The sequence below is a fragment of the Cinclus cinclus genome, chromosome 9 (assembly GCF_963662255.1).
Source record: "Cinclus cinclus chromosome 9, bCinCin1.1, whole genome shotgun sequence".
In the NCBI taxonomy this organism is placed as follows: Eukaryota; Metazoa; Chordata; class Aves; order Passeriformes; family Cinclidae; genus Cinclus; species Cinclus cinclus.
Window position 1 is genome coordinate 9,170,556 of NC_085054.1, and position 22,894 is coordinate 9,193,449.

At 36.4% G+C, this 22,894-nt stretch overlaps 1 protein-coding gene across 1 annotated transcript in view; it reads left to right on the forward strand.

Moving 5' to 3' along the window:
- SLC25A12 (solute carrier family 25 member 12) overlaps window positions 1–22,894 on the forward strand; it is a 44,407-nt gene that overhangs the window by 17,266 nt on the left and 4,247 nt on the right. The window contains exons 5-14 of the mRNA XM_062498576.1: window positions 567–706; window positions 3,109–3,255; window positions 4,359–4,497; window positions 5,698–5,791; window positions 6,357–6,441; window positions 9,506–9,590; window positions 10,053–10,211; window positions 13,481–13,533; window positions 13,727–13,807; window positions 22,132–22,272. Of these exons, the coding sequence (XP_062354560.1) occupies window positions 567–706; window positions 3,109–3,255; window positions 4,359–4,497; window positions 5,698–5,791; window positions 6,357–6,441; window positions 9,506–9,590; window positions 10,053–10,211; window positions 13,481–13,533; window positions 13,727–13,807; window positions 22,132–22,272 (1,124 nt within the window). The remainder of the gene's footprint in view (window positions 1–566; window positions 707–3,108; window positions 3,256–4,358; window positions 4,498–5,697; window positions 5,792–6,356; window positions 6,442–9,505; window positions 9,591–10,052; window positions 10,212–13,480; window positions 13,534–13,726; window positions 13,808–22,131; window positions 22,273–22,894) is intronic.

The window sequence follows — 22,894 nt, forward strand, 5'->3', positions numbered from 1 at the left end:
CCAATTATGTTTTATAGGATTTGATTTTTGTTCTAAGGCCTTATCAAAAGCATCTAATAACGTGCTTTCTGCTGAGTTAATGATATGTTTTAGATGTAATTTCTTATACCTATCTTCAATAGCCATATTCAGACAGTGTGATTGTAATAATCAAGTTTCAATCAAACCATACTTAGTATGACAAATATTGCCTGAGATTGTAGTGCAGGTATTTGTGCTCTTGATAAAGGGCTTAATTTGACTCCTGGCAGAGACAGAGAACCACGATTGATTTTTATATCAGAATGCAAAATAGCTTTTATTTGTCATGTATGAGGGGAAATTGCATCTTAATTAAAACTAAATAAAACATTCACTCCATGGTTTTATGCAATAATACAAAAAGTATCATTTGTGTCTCAAATGTGTTCTTTTACAGGTCTTTAAAGGTTTGGTTGGCAATTATTCTTAATAAGCTAAAACACTCCTTAAACAGCTACTAAAATAATATTTTTTTTGTATTCCTCCTGAAATGTTTGTAGATACACTGTACCCAAGGCTCACCTGTTGTTTTTCCCTCCCCAAAGCAAATGTCAAAGAAATATTTGAACAAACTCTTATTCATCTTCAAATCCCATTCAACTGGGACTGTGAGTTTATTCGACTGCATTTTGGACATAACAGGAAGAAGCATCTTAACTATTCAGAATTCACTCAGTTTCTTCAGGTCAGTTATTAACCTTGTTCCAAAGTTGGAATTGGAATTCATTTAACTCTTAATATTTGAGCTTATTGTGGTGGTGGTAATCCTTATCTCATACTAATCCTGACAGCTAATAATGAACTGTTATTTCTCCATACCCGTTTTGTAAGGAGTGTATACTCATTGTGCTGTAACTTGAATGCCATCCTGTTTAAACATACTGTTTATGAAGTTAACCATTTTGCTGATTGTTGCTAAACTGGGTTGAAGGTCTGCTTTTTCTGTCATAGGAATTCAATAGCAAAGCTAATCTCTACCAGAGAAGGTTAACTTCCTTAGTATAGCCAGTTATATTGACCATAAAAACTCCCCTATTGAGGTTTTAGTTTCTGTAACATTTCTTTAGTTTTATAAACATTGTAATACCTATCACTTTGATTCTATTACTGGCATGCCTGCTACCACACACATACTGGGAGTTTGGTCTTAAATGCAGCCACCTTGCAGGAGGTAAATCTGATTTCCTGTGATGTTGCTGAACGACCCTTTAGGGATTGGGCTTTAAAGAATTTCACTTCTTGAAATGCACTCTGTGCTAAGCCAAAAAGTTATAGTTAAAACCTATGAATTGAACATTATACTAGAAGAATGGAAAGGAAAATGTCATCTTTAAAGGATGGAGAAAGAGTAAAGTAGGAAAAATTTACATTGTAATTCATAGAAAAGAAGTTTACAAAGTTGTTGGTAATTGCACAGAATTCCATAAATTAGCATACAATGACCACCTTGTGATATAATTGCCTGTCTAGTAGATGTGAGGAAAAATAGATTACGCACTTCTAGACCTGCCTTTGATGCAAGAAAAGTTTTGTATGCACTGTCTTAAAAGTCAGGTGTGATAGACGTGCTTTGACATAATCTGTAATTATTGTCCAAGATCAAAATACCTTTTTATCATCTAGTCCAGCCCTCCTACAATCTGCAGGTATGTCTTCAACTAGATCAGATTGCTCTGAGCTCTGTTCAGCTTGACCTTGAGTGTTTCTAGGGATGAAACATCTACCTCCTCTCTGGACAACCTGTTCCAGTGCTTTACCACCCTTATTTAGTTTAAAATCATTGTCCCTTGTCCTATCACAGCAGGCCCTACTAAAAAGTCTCTCACCATCTTTCTGATAAGCCCCCCATAAGTATTGAGAGGCTGCAGTAAGATCTCCCAGGAGCCTGCTGTTTTCTTTTCCTCTCCAGCTGAACATCCCCAACTCTGAGGCTTTTCTCATAGTGGAGGTGCTCCAGTCCTCTATCATTTTTATGACCCTTCTCTGCACCTGCTTCCAAAGTGGTTTGTTGGGAACTCAGAGCAGAGTGATAAATATCTATTCTGGTTTTATGTTTGTTTTTCCAAGATACTGCCATGTAGGATACAGCAACCTCTTAATGTCATCATATTATAAAAACCCTTAGTAGGGGAGGTTAGTATGAGTTGCAGTAATTTCTGTATCAATTTGGATATTTTTATCCCTCCTTTTATAGAAGGTTGTTTTTCTCTTTTGGTCTAACACCATCTTTTGGGGTTTGTGACTTGAATCAGAGCAGGTGTGTTGTACCCTGATCTAGAAAACGTTGTTCATGAGGTTATGAGAGTTGAGAAATTACTGTAAAGGTGATGTAAGATAGATGGTTTGCCCTCTTCTTACTGTCTGTCAGAACGTGGTTATTTTTTTTAGCGGCTTCTAGAGGTCTGAATGACAGCTGAATGGGCTTCATTGTTTGCTTGAATAGAAGGAAACAACTTTTTCTGGGTGTGGGATTTACAGCTATCATTATTATCTTGAGGTTAGGTTACCACAGTGATCTTTGTATGAAGGTTTTTGCAGTTTGTATAGGAGTTTTAAATTGTGTGAAATGAATGACCATTTGTGACATTATGGGAGATAGCTGTTTGGGGCAATCTAAATCCATATTATATAATTTTCACTGTCCTCCTGTTTATTTTCAAGTACTTTCCAATGAGTTAGTATATAATAGCCCAGTCATATTTCATCTTGGATACGTAAGAGATCAGCTCACTTTGTGTCTTTAAGAGCAGTATCAGAAGTTTATCCAGCACTTAAGTATTTGATTAAGGAATAGATAGCAGGCAGGACATGGGTATGTGAAATTAATTTTGTAAATCATTTAGTGAAAGTGCGTATTTCCTTACAGTTGAATTGAGGCTTTTCTTTGACAGTGGAATGAACTGTGGAAAAAATCAGTATGCAGACTTCTTATTTTATTTGAGCTGGCTTTGAAGTTTAAAGTGTAGTTATGCTACTGTCTATATGCACAGACTTTTGTAGCATAAGAATATGAAGTTAGTGAAAGTTTTGTGAACGGTGGGTTACAGAATTTCCTTCTAATCTGCTATTTCTGAATATTCATTCTAGGAGCTGCAGTCAGAACATGCAAGACAAGCCTTTGCACTGAAGGACAAAAATAAAAGTGGTGTGATAACTGGGCTGGACTTCAATGAGATCATGGTTACTATTCGCTCCCACATGCTAACTCCATTTGTGGAAGAAAATTTAGTTTCAGTAAGTGTTAACAAAAAGTGCCTGGAATTGAGTGTTTAATAGCTGTGATGTTTGAAGATGGCACTACTTCTCTCCCACTTTGTCTTCTAAGTGTTTATCACTCACTGCCTTGGTGCTAGAGATTGTCAACTTCAGAATAGAATGGGCAGGGTGAAAGATGGCAACATTCCTTGGCTGCAGCAGTGAAAAGGTTGGCGGTCTGGTTTACATGTTTAAGTTACCAGTGGAAGTAGTTTGAGTTAGTCTACTGTACTTACCACTAGAGCAGGGCAAACTGCTTGGTACAGAAAGAATCATAGAATTGTAGAACCATATAGGAAAAGACCCTTAAAATCATCAAATCCAATGGAAGTTATTTAGGACAAAAGCATCCAGTTTTTATATTTGAATATATGAATATATACATCTCAAGAGCTGGAGACTACTTACAGTTTTGTCCTTTTATACACTCTTGCATTCTTTTCTTTTTCAGATCAGAATTTGGAAAATCAGTATGTAGATTCTAGAGGTAGAATGATTACAGACCTGATAGTTTGGCAAGATCTGTAGGTAAAGTAATAACATACAAGTTATAATCTGAAAGCATGTAGTATGAAAATTACATAAGAATGACATTTATATAAAAGATAAAATAATAACTTTTATCCTAATATCTTACCTATAAATCTTGCCTTGCCTTACTCATAAGACATACTGTCTTTTATAAAAGGTAGAGTATCTACTAACTTTAGACTTCGAAGTAAATGGTGATTGATGTATGTGATGCAAGAAATCAGTTAGTGCCTTTATCTAAAGGCATTTACATGCATTTCTTTACAGAAGATTACTTGGTGGCACTTTTAATGTGTCTATCAGATAACTTGAAAAATAACCTACTTATATGATTATTTCCTAATTGTTTCCTACTGTTCAGTCTTTACCACAAAAATAGTAACTTGTCTAATAATTCTCCCCTCATGTTTCTATTAAAAATATCTTAAAATTACAGGAATAGAAAGAGATCTTTAATTCTTTCATAATTTGCTCAAATGAACGTTTCTGTAATTGTAATAAAATTGCACAAGTGCTTAAGGCACTTAACTGTTTTCATTTAATTTTCAAAGGTAGCTGGTGGAACTGTATCACATCAGGTCAGCTTCTCCTTTTTCAATGCATTTAATGCCCTTTTGAATAACATGGATCTTGTTAGGAAGATATACAGTAATATAGCAGGTACAAGAAGAGATATTGAAGTCACAAAAGGTAAGATATATTTCCTATAGTTTATTAATTTTTAAATTTTGACCGTTTTGTAATTGGTGATGCACGTAGGTTAAGGTGAGTCAGAAGTGAGTTTATGGCCTCTGGGAAAGTGGGAAAGTGGTTTTTTTAGCTGTGGGTGATTTTCAGCTAGCTCATTAAGGAGAAGATTCTGACAGGAGTTGTGTTGGCCTTGTTGCTTGAATGAGTAACTGCAAGTCAGTATAATACTGAGGATTTTACAGCTCTTTAAAAGAGATGCATTGTTGCTTAGACATAGGAAGTTCCTAGGGAATGTGGTGGAATGGGTTAAGTTTGAAAATCCAAGTGGTTTTATATATAGATTATGCCAGTTTAGTACATAACAAATCCCTGTGCATGTGAATGGTTGCTGTATTTCAGTCTTGCCACAGACATAAGCAGATTAATTTTGTAGCCATTTTATCACTAGTTTTACTACCTGTATGGATGGGATCATCTGAACCACTGTGTGGTAAAAAGCATGCCAAGTTCTTTTTATTCTCTTCCTTCTTTGTTTAGCTTATATGCATATGCTCTGCATATTTTTCCCTAGAGGAAAGCATGAAATGCCTGTTCTTATCCTCCAAATTGTCCTAACAAATTGCCTAGCAATGTTTTTTGGTACAGATGCATAAATGCATCTTGCTTGGGTTTGTACTGAGAAAAAAGTATGCTATGTTTCACTGCTCAGACTTGTTAACTGAAACTTGCCAGTTATGTCATAAACATCTTGTGTAATTTGGCCAGATGAATACCTAAGCTTGGAGTCATTCACAGCTATGAGAGGAAGAAGTCTGGACATGATGGGAATAGATGAGTCAGTTGCCCTTAAAGCTGTGAAATGGGCCATTGTTCTGTTCTGTTTTGCAGAACTTAAGAAGCAAGAATCACAAATTGTGATTTATTGTGTTGTTTTATTCAGCTTGCTAATTTGAAGGTTTTTGTTGTCTTAGGTGAATACTTACCGTAAGTCAGAGTTGTGGAATCAGACTTGGTCTGTATTTGGGAAGGCCTTTTTCAGGATAGATGTTCTCCTAAAGATACCTTTTCCCTCTGCATTATGGATTTTGCTTCTTGGTGATAGACTTAATTTTTGTTATATTAAAGTTCTTTGAAAGGATTAAAAGAGAAAATTTGACAAATAACACATATGTTGTATTTCTCTTTCCCTTTTAAATCCAGAGGAATTTACACACTCTGCAATCCACTTTGGCCAAATTACACCACTGGAAATAGATATTCTCTACCAACTTACAGACTTATACAGCGTTACTGGGTAACACAATCATGAATTTTATCATTTTGCAATCTTAATTTTTGTGTTTCCTGTGTGACCTCTTATTTTTGTCCTAATTTTAAGAGGTTTTGTTTTGCTTTCTATTTTGCTACAGTAATTTCTTCAATGTAAATTGATTTTGTTGTGTGCATGGATTTTGTAAGTGAATTGTGTATGCCAAGCACAATTATTAATTGTATTGTAGGTATACATATTAAGTAGCAAAATATAATGCTTCCAAAAGGCTACAATGCACTGGTTGATATTTTGCATAGATCTTTAATGCATGCAAAATCTTATATAGAAATAGCTAGAAATGGTTTCATTTGTGTATTATATTCCTTCCTACTAGTAGGGAAGAACTTGCTTCTGAATAATCTGTGTTCCCTTCATCTCTAAGCATTCTTAAATCCAGTGTAGCAGACTTCTTAGGTCTGCATTCAGATATGACAAGTGTCTTTTTTTAAACTCAGATGTGTTTTGTGGGGTGTGGCCAGGAATACTGTGCTGAATATGTTTGTTGTTTTATCTGACCATAATTTGCTTTTCTCTGCCTTGTGTAAAGGCGCTTGACTTTGGCAGATATTGAGAGAATAGCACCACTGGCTGAGGGTGCATTACCTTACAACCTGGCTGAGCTCCAGAGGCAGGTGGGTAGAAGAAAAAAAAATTGAAATTGAGTGAATGTTAACATGTTCTTGCAAATGAGAAATAAGAATAATGCACTGTAAACAGATTCCTGACAGGTTGAACATGCTGTGTGTATTGCTGTGCAGGATAGAAATGGGGCAGGCTGTTAGATACTGTATGTGTTTAGACAAGGTAGGAGATGTCAGAATGGCCTGTTTAGATATGAGCATATATGGATACTTGGATTCCTTACAATGAATACATTTGTTCACTCCTGGAAAGGCTTTTCACAGGATACAGCCCTCCATGAACTTCTCCAGTGTGAGTCCTTCCATGGAGCCCAGTTGTTACAGCTCCTATGTCCTTGGTTGTCCTTACACATATCTGAGCCAATACTTGTCCAAAACCTACTTAGTGGTGAAGGTCTTCCTGTGGATTCCTGATGACCAGAATGATGGAATGGAATGCCTCAGAAATGTAGATGCACTATTTATCCAGGCTAATAAGTATTTTTGTAAAAGTTTTGTAATGACATTCCAGTGCCAGCTTTAATCAGTGTCTTCATACTCACCTCTCTGTTCAAAATACTGACTTACTTCAGTTTTTCAGAACTACCCTTGTAGCTTGGCACTCTTAAAACAAGCTCACTGGTAGAAGTTTCCCTCATGACTAGAAAAGAATATACTCATTTCACACTCCTGAAGTAGTACATTATATTTTTGTCTTATTCTACATTCTATGTTAAAACCAGACACCAGAAAGCAAAATAATTTAATTGTATTTAGTTTATAGGGGACAGCCTTTTATTCAACTTTATCCTAAGTGAACAGTAAGTGTATTGACAAAATGAAAGATAGCAGTTCATGAAGAGCAAATATCATCTCAGTGTGGTCCAGCTGTCCCTGAGAAGTGAAACCAATTCTGTAATCAGTTTTATATGATTTAAAAGTCTCTTTGTAAAGAAAAATCTAAATTTTTACATAAAATCACTCTATATAGATTTGGTAGAAATGAAAATTAGCCTGCTTTCAACCATGTTTAATTTATTGTCAATTTTTTTCATTGTGTAAGATTTTTTTAAAGCTTAGCAGCTGAATATCCTATGGGGATGACAGCTACAGTAATTTTCTCTTTATAAATATTCATGATTTGAAAGCTATAGCATTAATTACATTCATTTACATATCCATCTGAACACACAAGTAAACTGAAAACTTTGTGAGCACTTATTTAATAATATAAAAGTGACATTTCCTTCAGAAAGAATTTGATTTTTAACATTCAGTGATGCATTCACTAAGATTAATGTCTAAATGCAATGATTGGATTTTGATGAGAACCGTGTAAAGCTTCAGAAAAAAAAAAAATCTTAAACCAGCTGAAAGGCAGCAGGTGTGCTAAACTAGGAGAAAATTTCAGTGGAATGAAGAACTAGTTCTGCTTCTAAGGCTTTTTGGGGTATATCATTGCATATGTCTTTTAATTACATGAATCAAAAGAAATATATCTGAATTTTGTAATTTATTTTCGTGGTTATTTTGGTTTTATTATCCTTTGGGGGATTTTGTGTGTGGATTTTTTTTTCTTTATAAGAGGAAATCATACTGGTTTTACCATAATGAGGATATTCTTTGGATTTATTGTTTCTATTGCTTTTAAAGGCAGAACATTTGATTTAGGCTTTTTTTGTTATGCTGGTCTGCATGTGCAGTGTGTAATTTTGGTGCTACCTAGAATTTCTCTATTCTTCTCTGTTAAGCGTTATTGTGGGAAAGGAGAATGTCTTGTGGAGGGAAGTGCTTTTAGCTGTACCTTTTTATTCTGTGGAAAAATGGTATAAAACATAATCCACGTTTTTTTTTACAGGTAATGATCTCATCTTGACCTCGTGGGCTTTTGTCCTGTATTGTGTATAAACTGTGTAACACCTTATGCAATGCAGGCAGGTTTTTGCACATCCAGTATAACACCAGCCCAAACAGAGGAACTTGTGTTGAGGCAGCTCTGTCTGTCTGTGCTGCCTCGGGGAGCTGAGGGTACCTTGGCTGGGTAGCCTTGGAGAGGGAACTGAGAAGTGTCTGTGTGGTAATCTGGGTGGAAGTTCCTAATCTGCATCAGTCTGGAGTCTGCGGACATTCCAGCTGTGCTAGCAGGAGCACAATATTGCTAACAATACAGGGTACTTTTAGGAAAAACAGATTTGTGTTTGGAAGCTGGACTGTAGTATCTGCTTTACTATGGAATTTAACAGTTCATACCTTGGCCCATTAGATAGCCTGAACAAGTTAAACTGCATAATATCAATTCTTCTCTAATTGTTTTATTTCTGTTTGAACTAACATTTGGCCCATCTTACATACTTTATAATGCAAGTTTGTGAACATGTCTTGTTAATCAGTTGCCTTGTTTCTAATAGCCATTTAATAACAATTACAAGTCTCTGCAGATATTTTCTGTTTAGAGTATTATTTTAAAAACAAATTTATAATACTGTATGTAATTGAAAGGATTGAGGTCAGCATTGCTTTGTAAATTAGAAACTACATTAAAAAGCCTTGTGGAGAATACTTTTAGGAATAATTGACGTTTTGCTTGTTTTGAAGACATGAAATCTCTTATTTGTGCTATGCATTAATGGCTATGCAATCTTAAAATCTGTCCTATGCTGATAGAGACAGTCTATGAGATTCTGTGAATTCCTTTTGAAATACTGAATTTCGTTTGAATCAAAAGGGAGTTCCATGCCTTAGGAATTCAAAGGCAATAGACTAGAAAACAGCAAAGTTGTTTAGAGATTTTGTCTGGTTTTTCTTGAGCATCATTGTTTTGGTTATACTGTGTACTGGTTTGGCACAACCAGGAATATGTAAGGAATATTTTCTAAAAGGACTATTTGGAAAATGTACTTCATCCATCAGGCACAATAGACATTATCTAGTAATTATTTTTTCTTCTTCCTCCTGGACATAAAGCTGCTAATTTTTATCAGATTCTTTCTGTGCTATTGTGAAAGCAATTCACAGATGCCTTTGCTTTCCTGTGCAAATTTTCAAGCTTGTTTTCATCTCTTTTTCCCTCACGCAGCAATCTTTTGGAGAATTAGGCAGACCTATTTGGCTCCAGATAGCTGAGTCAGCTTACAGGTTCACTTTGGGCTCAATTGCTGGAGGTGAGTAATATTTCTGCTGTTTCCAAGCTTGGGTTAATTTAACACTGTTTTGCCAGACTACTTGGATCTCATCTAAGGTGGATGTTTTGGTTACATGTGTGTAAAATCAGACGTTGGAACCATTTTGTTTGTGCTAGTTCCTTTCTTTCCTTACCACTTGGATTCTAGAATCCCTCCACAGTCCTTTGAAACTACACCAGTAACAAATTTCTTTAGTGGTAATGCTGATAGGTGTTCTTCATTCTACACACCTAGTTTTATGTAACAATGTAATCCATTCTCCTTGAGACTTTTCCTAGACCTTCATTATTGTTCTTTCTTTCTTTCTTTCCTCCAACATACCAATACATCAGCTTGTATATTCTTTGTGTTTAAATAAATGCTGTAGAAAACCATCACAATAATTATATACTACACCAACAATGATGCTGTAGAAATAATACCCCAGATGCTTTCTTACAGCTGTTGGTGCTACTGCAGTATATCCCATAGACCTGGTGAAAACTCGTATGCAGAATCAGCGCACCACAGGCTCAGTCGTAGGAGAGTTGATGTATAAAAACAGCTTTGACTGCTTTAAAAAGGTTTTGCGTTTTGAAGGCTTTTTTGGTCTTTACAGAGGTAAGTGAATTTTAAAATATATATATATATATATACAAAGTCAGTAATTTTCTGTCCCCCTTCTTTTTAATTTTAATGCCTCTACAGCTAGTTTCCTGTGGAAAATCAGAATACTTGATATCATATCTAATTTTGCTTTTATTTCTGAGCTCAGTATTTCCCTTCCATTGCCCATGCCTCATCATAGCCAATTGCTGGAAAAACTGGGCATTTTTTAGTTGTTGTTAGTGATTTGCTCCTTGCTGCTTAAGTAATTTAAAGAACTAATTTTTGGAGTGTAAGTGTTGAGGCTATAATTGTTATTTCACAAATTGAGGATTGCACGTTTTGGCTGGGGTCAGGCAACAGGAGTAGATTAGCATCTGAGGAATAAATATGGGGTTTACAGCAAATATTTTGTGTTAAGAGAAAAAGACAGTAACTTGGAAATGTATCTGTAAACTGATGTTACAGATTATTTAAAGATGTAAGATCTTAAGCCTCATACTTTTGGAGGTAGTGGGACCTTTTTTATAATTTTATCTGGTGAACAGAGGTTGCATTCTGCTGTTGAATTATGTTGATCTGTTTTACTTTAAAATATCACCAGCAAAACTTAGAAAATTGTTCTTTTGAAAAAGAATAAAATTGTAAGATACAGGTTAAGAATTCAGATTTTTATAAGTTTTAGGCCAAGTGTTAATCACATTGGTAAAGTGACTTACATAGAGGGTACATGCTGGCCAGCCCTCTGAATAGATACTTAGTTGAATTATCTATTTTAATTGTAATTTCCCATAACTTTATGAAGTTCACAATATTCATAAGGATCAGCAAGGTATTTATTAATTGGCACACTTGTTTCTTTAGCTACAGCAAAATCACATGGTGGCTACAGCATTTTGTTCTGCTTTGTGATGTGTTCTGGCAGTGAAGACATTGGACAGTGTCCTTTATGGACAGTATCTAAGAAGTTTTTGTATGTGAAAGTCTGTGTGTTCTGGCTAAGGAGTGTTTTGTGGTCTTTCAGGATTTTGCTATGCAAGTAAGTAAGGGAAGGAATATGTTGATGCAAAGTCAATGAAATAGCTGAAGTCTGTGTAAGTTATGTCCTGCTGGTAAATTGTTTTCTTTTTTTCATGCTAAATCTTTCATAAAATCAAATACCTGAGCTACATCTGTGAAGCTGATTCTTCAGTGCTGTTCTACAGTACTTTTTTCTTTCTCTTGCCCCCACACCCTATTTTTGCACAGCAGCATCTAAAATAACTTTATTAAATTTTATATTTAAATTTTAAATACTTTATTATTAATAACTTTAATTTTATTTTTGTTTTCTGACCCTACTCAAACACTTTGAAATCAAGGATGATTCCATTGATGAGTTAAAAGCAGTGTTTTACACTTGAAAAAAATGTCCTTGTTTGAAGGAATGTCAGTTTGCTAAACTTATTAATAGCCTGTTTAATAATTGTCTATAAAATTGTTTAAGATAAGAAGTTAATGTAGTTGTTTTGAAACCATTACAGTTAATGGTCAACATGTTGCTAAGATTTGGACCCCAAGATTTAGATGGTCTGTTGGAAGTATGTTAAACTAAACAGCAGAAACACTTAGGGAGTTGACTGTGGGTCTGTTACTGGGTTCTTATATTCCTGAGGTGGATTATCCTAATTGTATTGTAATATAACAGTACATCTATACCATAATATCATGGTACAATGTAGTTGTTTTCTGCAGTTTAAAAAATAGAACTGAACTCAAACGGGAAATGTTACAGTTCTAAATAGAGAATTAGAGTTTTTTGGTCAAGAAAATAAAGACAATTTTGAGTCTTGGCATCTAACTTCAGAACTAATAAAGTTTTTTCTCAGGTCCCTCACTAAACCATGCAGTGTCCCAGGTTCTCTGGCAGACCAAATGTGTGTGCCCAATGAGTTCTGCTCCATTAAAAAAGGGGAGCCAGGGGGGTTGTCTTGTGGTGTTTTGTCTGGTGGTTTTGGTTTTTTGCAGTATAGTCATTGCAGAACTGGATTGTCTTTTCATGGTAGATCAGAAATTCAGGCTGGGAGGGCACCATTTCTTTTTGTTCCTGTCAACCTTTCTTTGTGTTTAATAACTACCTTTCCTCAGCATAGTAAGTCTGTAAATTGCACAGAAAGTACTATGTTGGAAGAAAACACTACACTGCATATATTAACTGCCACACTTTCTACTAAGGCACCTTTGTTCTGAGCTTCCTTTTAAGGAAGTAGTTTAAAAATTCTGCAGAATGAATACTACTGGGAATTTTGAACATTTAATATTTTTAACTATGGTTTCTCTGTACTTAACAAATAGTGGAAAGTGGCATTGATACAGTTTTGTTGCTGTGGGATTTTTTTGTTAGTTAACTGGCAAACACTTCTGACAAAATGATATTCTGTAATCATGGAATAACATTAGGAAGTGACCATATGTAACAAAAACAACTTTATTTTAAGTTTTGTATCTATACCTATGCCAAAACAACCGTGGAGAAAATGGATTTAAAAATAACAGATGCTATTATAATGTGTTATGTTAGGAAGTTAAGACTGCCATCTACTGATTTTTTTCTTAAACCTATTAGTTCTTAGAAAAGTGTATGTGTGTTTTTCAAGTGACAGTTCATTTTGATAGTAGCTACTTTCCAGGACCTAGGGCCTTGCCAAAATCAGTTTCTGTCCACTAATAGCTCTTCTTAGTAAGATAAAATATGCTTATTAGTAATAGGGTTTAAAGAAGTTCATGCTACCATGTTGAACTGAACAAGAGAAAATCCTTTATAGCCTTAGTTGATTCGAGTATTCAGAAAAAGCAGGTTACTGAGTCAAGTAGAAGTGAGTTGATAATTTGTCACAGTCCTGTGTATATCTCACAATTACTGTCCCATTTTAAAAAGTGATTGCAAGCTTTATGGGAGAATGATGCTAAGGGGCTAAAAAAGTCAAACTTTTATGCAGTAGACATATCCAAGGTATATGTTTGGTCCTTAAACTTTTTTCCTTCTGTACAGCAACAGCATCAGGCTCGACTTGGTCGAGGAAGGCAGATCTGGTCACATATTTCATAATCATTTTCAACAGAAATCGTAATATAAAATTATACTGGTATGAATATGCAGTGCTCTAGCAGCATCCCATACTTAAAATGCCATCCACCTCAAAGGATATTCCCTGTGCAGAAAGGCATTTCTGTACAGCACTGATAAAATTCTATTTTCTCTATTAGGAAGATAATGTTGCCTTATGATGTCTTTGTTTCTATAGGCTTGTTACCACAGCTGATAGGTGTTGCTCCAGAAAAGGCTATTAAGCTAACTGTACGTATCTTTTCTTTTTTCCTTTCCTCCCTGGCATCCTTTTATTTGTTAACATGCACAGGATTTATTTTCTAAAATGTGTGAAAGATGACCACTTACAAGCATTCTAATACATATGGCTACAGATGTACTTGATATATATTAATAAGAAAAATAACTTAAAATAGTGTGTAATATATTGTGTCTTTATTAGGTTAATGACTTTGTCAGAGACAAATTTACTAAGAAAGATGGTTCCATTCCATTCCCTGCAGAGGTCCTTGCTGGAGGCTGTGTAAGTATCTGTCCTGTATTCCTGGGAAAAATTGATTCTCAGTCATGTCCAGAATAGCTGGAATGACAGTTAATGGGTGTGCTTTGTCAATTTGAGCAGGAGTGCTCTTCTTTTCTCCCAGTCACAAGAACTAAAAAAAGGACTTTCTCTGTTTGGAAAATATAGCTTAATTCTGAATTAAGTTCTCTTGGAATGATGTGCTTAAACAAATTGTTTTGGCCCAGTTTGTAACTTTCAGATTCAGCAGTGGTTTTGTTCACAAAGTCCAAAGAAGAGGGTGCCCTATTCTCCCTTTCCTTATGTTCTACTGGGTTGCCATTCATCATTAGTTTGGGAAGATACAGGTACTCCTTGAGAATGGATTATAGGCATAATTAAGTTTCCTTTAGGCGAGGGATGGGGATGTCTAGAATGGTTTAAGAAAATCTAATTCTTACTGAAGATTTTAAGAAGTAAAGGAAATACACTCTCCAACTTGCTGTATGTGAAATTTTTTACTGTTGTGAAAATAGGGGGAAAATGAACAATATAGCCTTACCTTTCAGGTAAAGTGTATGAGTGAATTGTCTGTTTAAATGACTTTGTATAAAATGCAGCTGTGTTACTCCAGGTGCTAATTACATCCCTCATCCAAATGCAGTTAAAAAACAAACCATGTTTTTGTTGGAATTTGAGGGCTGTAATTCAGTGGATGTTCTGGCAATCTGTAGGTGGTTTGAATTGATATTGATGATAGATTTCTTTTGGTTTTGCATATTGGCTGATTTCATTTGTGGGATTCCCTGACAGTTGTTAACCCTATAAAACATTTAAGGCTTGAGCTGAGTTTCTTTTGTAGCAGAGAACACTAATGACTTCCAGTTGAGTAGGCTGACAGGCTGGTATAAAACCTCCTTGGCTTACAACAAAACCTGGGGCAGAAAGGTTGTTGACCTCTGCAAACTTTTAATTCAAAGAAACAGCCCTGAAGGGAGGCTGCTTATAGTTCTGCCTGATTGAATTTGGCAGCCTGGTACATGCTTGAGCCTTCACCTGTCAGTGTACAAAGTTTATTTTGTGAGAAATGTGAGAAAGCAGCTCTAATGTGTAGCTAGCAGAAGATTAACCTTTTTCTAGAAAGCTCAGTAACACAGAAAGCAAATACAGGTCATCTCTAATGGCAGAGAATATAATTCATTGTGTTTGTGCTGTGCTTAAATTCATAATTAAAATCAAACATCTGATAATGAATTTTATTATTTTACAATATTTTGTACTGAAATATGTAATACTAAATTCACTCTACGTTAGAACCTTTTTCACTTCCTAGGAACTCCTTTTTCAAAATAACTTCATTGTCTTACTGTAGTGAACATGCAGAAATTGAGTTTCAGATAAGCTTTCATAGACTTGGTTGTTTTTTCAAAGATGAGCGGATTTGTATTCTATCCAAACACAACACCTTCTAGCTGACTGTCTGAGCTGATATTTTCATCTCCTTTTTCAAGATAATATTAATCTTAGTCAATCTGGGAGAATTTTAAACAAAATTTTAGAAGCAGGGTTGGTCACAGTTTAGCAACCTGAGGGATGTTTCTTTGTAGCTTCCTCTGGATCATCTGATACCTTACCAGTGGAAGATTTTTTTGTCTCTGCTGTTGCTTGGTTCAATTTTAGCAATTCCACTTCTTCCTAAGTAGCAGGATATTTGTTAGCAAGCCTGTGAGGTTAAGAGTCTGAAAGTATCAGTTGGCTAAAGCAGGGGCAATCAGATATTAGTCTTTCTTTTTTTTGTCCTCAGACCTTTTTGTTCTCATCTTGACAGCTCTTTTCTGTGTTGACTTGCTTGGAAATAGTGTTGGTCTTCACACTTCTGTTGTTATTGTGTTCTGTTTTTCTACAAACTATTATGGGGTGAAACCAACAGTTACATCCAAGGAAGGGCCACCAGTAAGCTTAGTCCATTTCCTTGCAGGGACACAAAAGGCTTTATGTTTGGGTGATGCTGCCTTTCAGTTTTCCTTTATTCTTTACCTTCTCTCTCTGTACAAAATGATGGGTTCATGTGGGAATGTTTGGATTTTATATATGCCAAAATAATTTTCAGCATTTGAATTTGGGTAACTCGGGTTTTTGTGGCTCTTTGTTACTGTTCAACACTTAAATATTTTGCTAATAGTATACTATAAATATAGGCTAAAATTAAAACATACTTTTTTACCTTATCATAATATCAGAAGAAATAGCATTTTGCCCACATGTAGTTCTGGGAGGTGGACTTCATACTGTCTCTCACCCTCACTTACCTGTGTTTAGTGTTGAACTATCTCCTCTTTAACAGGAATAATGCAGTTTTTGATCATTTCTGGTATGGAGCTACTGGTGGATGAACAAGATGAGCAAGGCATATTTTCAGCCATTTTCCAGAGTTTACACCAGATACCTTTCATACTTTTAAAAGCCTTCTCTCTTGCAAGGTATACGAAAGCACATTGTGCATGCCACAGTCCTCAAACAGCAAACAAAAGAATTCTTGTGAGGAAGTGGAGGCAGCTGGAGAAAGGTTCCAGCAGACATGGCAAATTCTCCTCTCTGGATGGCAGTGCTATATCAACGCTTACCCATGGTGTTACAGTCTTCTAATAGCCACAAATAAGGACAGGTGGAACCTTTGACATCTAGAGAGTGATGTTCAGCAGACCCTGTGTAGGCTGGTTGTTATCCTTGGCTCTGGAATATCTGGAAGCAGTTCTGTACTGTCCAGGAAGAGGCCACTCACAGGCATGTCCCTCCTCCAGAAATGCTGACACTGAGAGACTGAATTGCTTTGGCCAAAATCTTACTTCTCAGGCTCCAATCATTCTCAGCTTCCATAAGCTTATGGAGTAGATTCATGTTCCCAGTAAGAAGAAACATCTTCATTCTCACAGCAGTTACCAAAGACTTTTGTTCAGGCAGTGCCTGTTTGTATGGTCAGCTGTCTGTTGTTTTTCCTTCCTTACTGCAGGGCAGGGACCTCCCGCAGGCAGCCCCTGCCCTGTGCTCCTTTAAACCTACCTGCAGGCTGCTGGGCAGTGTACATGTCACTGGGAAGTGCAGGGTCTGCTCTGTCAGAGCCCAAATATTCCCAGCTGCTCTCAAGCTGTAGCTGTATTTGAAAACTGCAGAGCAGCTACGTGGGGCAGCTCGGTTACAGCAGTCAGGTCATACCTGTCAATGAAAGGGCTCTTGTCCCTAATGGATGAAACTGATATCCCATCTTCCTACCTGCCTGAAGTATGCTGGTTTGTTAATAATTAACAGCACTATCCATATTTACACTGAGCAAACAATTTATTTCCCTACTGTTACTGTAATTAATTGAATTACATTTCATTGTAATTCAGTGATTAACCTGAGTTCCTGCGCCTTTGAAGTTTTCAGCTACCATTAGCTTTGAGTTGCAGGAAGACTTGACTGAGGCTTTGGCAGTGCTTTCCTCTGTCCCAGAAGAGCCCTGGGAAGCAGAGAGCACGTGCCTGATATGGACAGTGCTTCCCAGAGGAGCTTACACACATGACACATGAGTACATCGGGAAGGGCAAGGTGCTGTAGGGAACTGCTCATCCTCAGTTGGGAAACAGTGTTGAAGTAGACATCTAAAGCTGTGTAAATGATTCATGATTACTGTGACAGTAAACAAAGATACTGTGACTTTAGGCTGTAATTCCTGTGAGTTACACAGGAAGAAATGGATTCTTCCCATCCTGTGTGTGGTGCTTAGCATTTTGAATGGATGGATTGTGTTTCATCAGAAAGATGTTTTTGCTTTATGCTGTAGGAAGAAAGATGATGTGGGGTGCCTGGCAGAAAGGGTCTTGAGAACCTTTGGAGATATAGGCAATGCATCTGTTGATCATTAGAGGTTGGGATGTGTGTTATGTGTGCTTGTGTTTGCACATACATACATAGAGAGGTTCAAATTTACCACTGATTTATAAGTTTTCATAAACATTTAATCTAGGAATCAGTCTAAATATTTTTGGTAGACTTGTAAGAAATAATTTTCATACATATTTATGCATATACATACATACACACAAAAATGCATATAGGTTTATCAGATGAATAAGGTTGTGTCAAATATTTAGTTTGGAAAAAATAATGTAAAATGTTGATGGTTTTGTTTAACAAGCACACAAATATAGAATTACAGCTGTTAGATGGCTTTTCCTTCAAAACCCTGAAGATATGTTGCTTCTTTTATTATACTTTTAAAAAATAAAGTTAGAAGCAGAATTAAACTTTACTACTTTACCTTGATTTCTGTTGTGAACATTTAAAATCAGGGAGAAAATGATTGTTTAATAAAAGAGACACTAAGCTCACTCTAGGTTCATGAATAATATCAGCTTTGCCTAGAGAAAGAAATGCAAGTTCATTTGATGTTTTTGAACAAGGCAGTTTTAAGTAACATCTTATTTTAGCTGCTTCTGTGGGACATAGTTGGGGTCCAGGATGTGGTGGTTTCTAAAAGGAAGGAAGGAAGGGCTTGAAGTAGGCCTCTCCCCTTTGGAGCATATGCCTCTCGGGTGGAATTGGAAAGGGCAAGAGGTCTCATGTTGCAGGGTCATTGTGTATTTCCTTCAGCCTTTGGCATGTCATGGGGTGTTTGCTGTGGGATCTCAAACTAAATCTTTTCTCTCATAACCTTTGCTGTCAGATTTAGTTCCTTTATTTGCTCCTTGTAGAGTTATTTTACATGACATTAAGGTTAAGTAGAAGCTTTTATTACTGGTATTTTTGATGTGTATGAATAACCTCCATTCAGAAACAAATTTGTCAACCTTTTTTAAAGTGTCTGTTGCAATTTATGTGTGAAGCGAGGATTTATGAGAGAGCAATCTAGATTTACTGCACCATCTCCAAAAGCAATTCAGGCACTGTAGTGTATACCTCTGTGTGCATATATGGGTGCACAAGTATTTAACATACATAGCTGACAGCTGAAGTAAGAGACTTTGAAAAAGAATGATGCTGATTGCTAATGATTTGCACGGGAGTGTGGAGATTTGTACTGCAAACCTACATACTTCCAGTTCATTTTTATTTGGAGATCCTTTGTGTCATTCTCCTCTGCATCCTTTTCTACAGAGTGCTCTTCTGCTCCCCAAGGCAGCACTCTCCTCTGCCTCACACATTCTTTGTCACATAGATAGCCACCTTTTACTTAAATAGAAAACACAGGCAAACTAAAAAACCACCCTTGCCTTCATTGTTTAAAAAATACACAGTGAAAAAGTGAGTTTTCTTGTGTCACATGTTCTGTATGAGGTTGTCCTGTCTGTACTTGTGATCCATTGAGGGACGTAACTCATTTGTGCCACTCCACTGAATGCAGCGCTCCTCTCCGTGTGAATCAAATCACTGCTGGGCAGAAAAGTTTGCCAAGCTCCAAGTAAAACAGCATAAGTCAAGACTTGGATAGAAGGACATCCTTCTAATAGGGAGTATTTAACTGGGTGTCTAGGTAGTTACAGCTCTTTTTGAGAACGCTGCCTGTTGAGAAGTCTGTCAGCACTGTAAAGACTCAATGTTCAAAGTGTAGATGTAATTAAAGAGCTTTTCAATCGGTTTTCTACTGATAATATAAGCGTAGGGTTTTCCTTGTGTCTTTTTTTGCTTAATAACCTGACCAACAAATCATCTTCTAATACTGTTGGAATGCATAATTCCATATTAACTATATAGAATTTGTAACATTGTATTTCTAATTAGTGTTGCCACCACATTATTAAAATGTGTTGTGTTCAGCATCTTTTGCTTTCTGTATCAGAAGAGGGCTGTGGCTGAGACAGGCAGCTGTGCACCTAGGAGAGGAAAATGTTAATTGCAGGAAGATTGAATTCAAGGTAGAAAATAGAAATGTTTACAAATTGGCCTATTTGTGTTTCTTTGATGGGTGTTAGGCAAATAGGAAGAGTTATTTTGGCTGCTCTGCAGGGTGTGCTAATTTTTAGCATTAAAAATAAAAAATGGAATAAACAAATAATACATATTTAATAGGCAGGTAGCTGGTAATTGTCTAGAAGGAGTGAATTTCTAGCTTAGTGTTGCAATCTAAAGTTATTAGAATTTTTTTGTGTGGTCGATTGTATTATTTAGCCAGAACATGCTGCTTAACATTTTATCTACCAAATTATTTTTTTGAAAGATACAGGGAAATGCGAAACATTTGAAATTGGTTTTATGCTTAATGCACTACAAACAAAAAAGCTCTTAACAGAATTTGCCAGATGCAAATTTTCTAAATTTTATTTAGATTGTAACTTTGCCTAGCAAGACAGCCATTTCATCTTGCATGCATAGGTGTGTATGAGCAGGAAAAGGTGAGATGAGAAGTAAGGAGAGGCTAAAGAAGGCCCTTGGACATATGAGTGGTGTCAGATAACTGAGTTAACACGGTGCAGTAAGTCCAAGGAACAGAGAAGATGGGAATCACTTTGGCTGGTCTGAGAGTTCTTGTGATCTTCCTGATGGTTGCAACAAATGTCCACAAAAACATAGGCTTTTTAGCTTTCAAAGGGGTGAAGAAGTGAGAGAATAAAATTAAGATTGACCGTATAGACTGATTATTTGAGTGGGAAGTGTTAAAGACAGTAATTACCACAATGGAGATAATTAATCAAAAGCAGCGGTTATCTCCCACCGTTTGGGTCAAGGTGCTTCAGTAAAGCTGTTGCAGTGATGATTTTAAATGTCAATATTGAGTGAAGTAATAAACAGGGCTTGCAACAAAAGGTTATCAGTGCTCAGTGAAGGCTCAGTGAAGTACGGGATGCTTGGTCAGTGAAGGTGTTGGTGCTCCTTGCCTCCAGCCCATAGATACTGCTGAAGTGCTGGGTCATTCTCAGTAAGAGCTAATGAGAGTTGCAATGCTCTTTTGTCTCTAGGCTAGAATAATTCAGATTGCCAACTTATAAACTGTGCATCAGGGCTAATCTCAAATTTATTCTGCCTGCTGCTGGAAGAGAGGAAGATTGTGCTGTGTGCAGAAAGGATTAGTGTTCATTAGTTGTCAGTCAGTTTGCAGAGAACATCATGCAGGCTGTCCAGGAGATGCTGGATCAGACTATTGGTTTTACTTCACCACACCCCTGTGTGCACACCCCCCTCCCACCCCCCCAGCATCACAAAAAGAATTAATTGCTTGGGCAACTTAGAAGTGGTAAAAAGTTTTAACTGCAGATGTTCTGCATCTGTTTACTAAAATTTGATGGGTTGGAGAACTTGATCAGAATTAAGAGGAGCTTTTATATTGTGCAAGAAATGCTTTCTAAAGTTGGCTGTATTCAAATGGTTATATGCCATAATTTTTAAGGCAGTGGTTTTAATTTTTTGAATGAAAAAAGGTATCTTAAGAAGAGGGGAGGATAAAAAGCTTAGTAATATATAGCTGGATTGTGATGAACCACAAACTTCTTCAGAAGTGAATGGGAGTACCTACAGCAAACCAGGGAGAAATCTAAACATGTCATTTTAAACAGGTTTAAAAACTCTGAAACCGAACTGTCAGATTGAATCTCTCTCAAACCTGGGACACAGTTCTTTGAAGGTCTTTGGCTAAAGTGCAGAATCAGAAGCAGCTTTAAAACACTACTGCTAGGAAGTTTGCAAGACACTCCTTCAACACTGCCAGCAGAATATTTCCTGCAAGTAAAATCCGTCATGCTCAGGTCAAAGATATGACTCCTGTTTCTATCAAGTATCATATTTTGAAATGCTAGTCTTCCTATTTAAATTTTATATTTTGTTTCCACTTCAGAGCATTACAGGCTGCTAAACAAAACTCCAAACACCTTCTCTAATAATTTAAAATTACACTGTTAAATGCAAATTTACCTTTTAAACATCATCACTTCTAAATGCAAATAGCATGTCTACACATTGGTGATGGATTATTATTGAATAAACATAAGGTCTTCTTTATGTGTATTTGATGCCTTAGTAGCACAAGTTTAATGATTATATTAGTTTAGTATTTCCTCTAATATCTGATAGACTTTTAAACACAGCCATGACTTCTAGAAAGTGATTTCAAAGAGAAAAGCAGAGACAAACTGAATTAATTTACCTCAGGGGGGTTATAAAAATATAAATGTAAAATCTGTTTTTACAAACACATGATTTCTGATCTGGGGCTTTTGACTCCACACAGGTGCTTTGTTAAATCTCTCTCATGTATTTTTACGTGAGAATATCAGCCAATGCAGTGAGAAGTGAAGGCACTCCTCACCTTGCAAAAGTCAGTATGTTACCACATGCTCTAGTAAGGCAATTTACCTTCTTTTTCCTTGGGTTTGCAGGCAGGAGGTTCCCAGGTCATCTTCACTAATCCTCTGGAGATTGTAAAGATTCGGTTGCAGGTAGCAGGAGAAATTACTACAGGACCCAGAGTCAGTGCCCTCTCTGTTATAAAAGATTTGGGCTTTCTTGGTCTTTATAAGGTATGTACTTCTGCTTTCAGTGCCTTCATCATTTTATGCTAAGCTTCTATATTGTCAAAACAAAAACTGTTAAAAACAAAGACATCTTATGAATTTAAAACCAATCTCTTCCTGCAGGGCAGCCCCACAGTGGAAAACTGAAGAAAACTCGCTTCTATATTAATGGCAGTGGGATACAAAAAAATACTCCCCCATTCTATCCTTTGGGCTTTTATGCCAAGCTACAGGGAGTCCTGTATTGCAGACCTGCTGGCTTCTGGCACTGCTCATTTCATTTGGTGGGGTTTTGTGAAAAGTTTCTTTAGCTTTCCCTGTGCGTTTTTCTTACATTTATTTTGAATCTCTGTATCTCTATTGTTACATTTGCAGCAGGATATTCTCTTTGTCTTAATAATTTGATGGTAGTGAAACAGTAGTGAAGTTTAGTAGGATTCAGATTTTTAAGAAGTTAAGTGGTGGGATTTGTCAATAAATTCCACTGGAAAAAGCCTGTTCTGTATGGTACTTCAGCAGAATGCCAGTCAAGAATTCCTTCCCTGCAGGTATACTTACTGCCATCATTACAGATGAGGTGTAATGGAGCAGAAGCTATTAGTTTCCTTAAACAAGGAAGAGTGTTTCT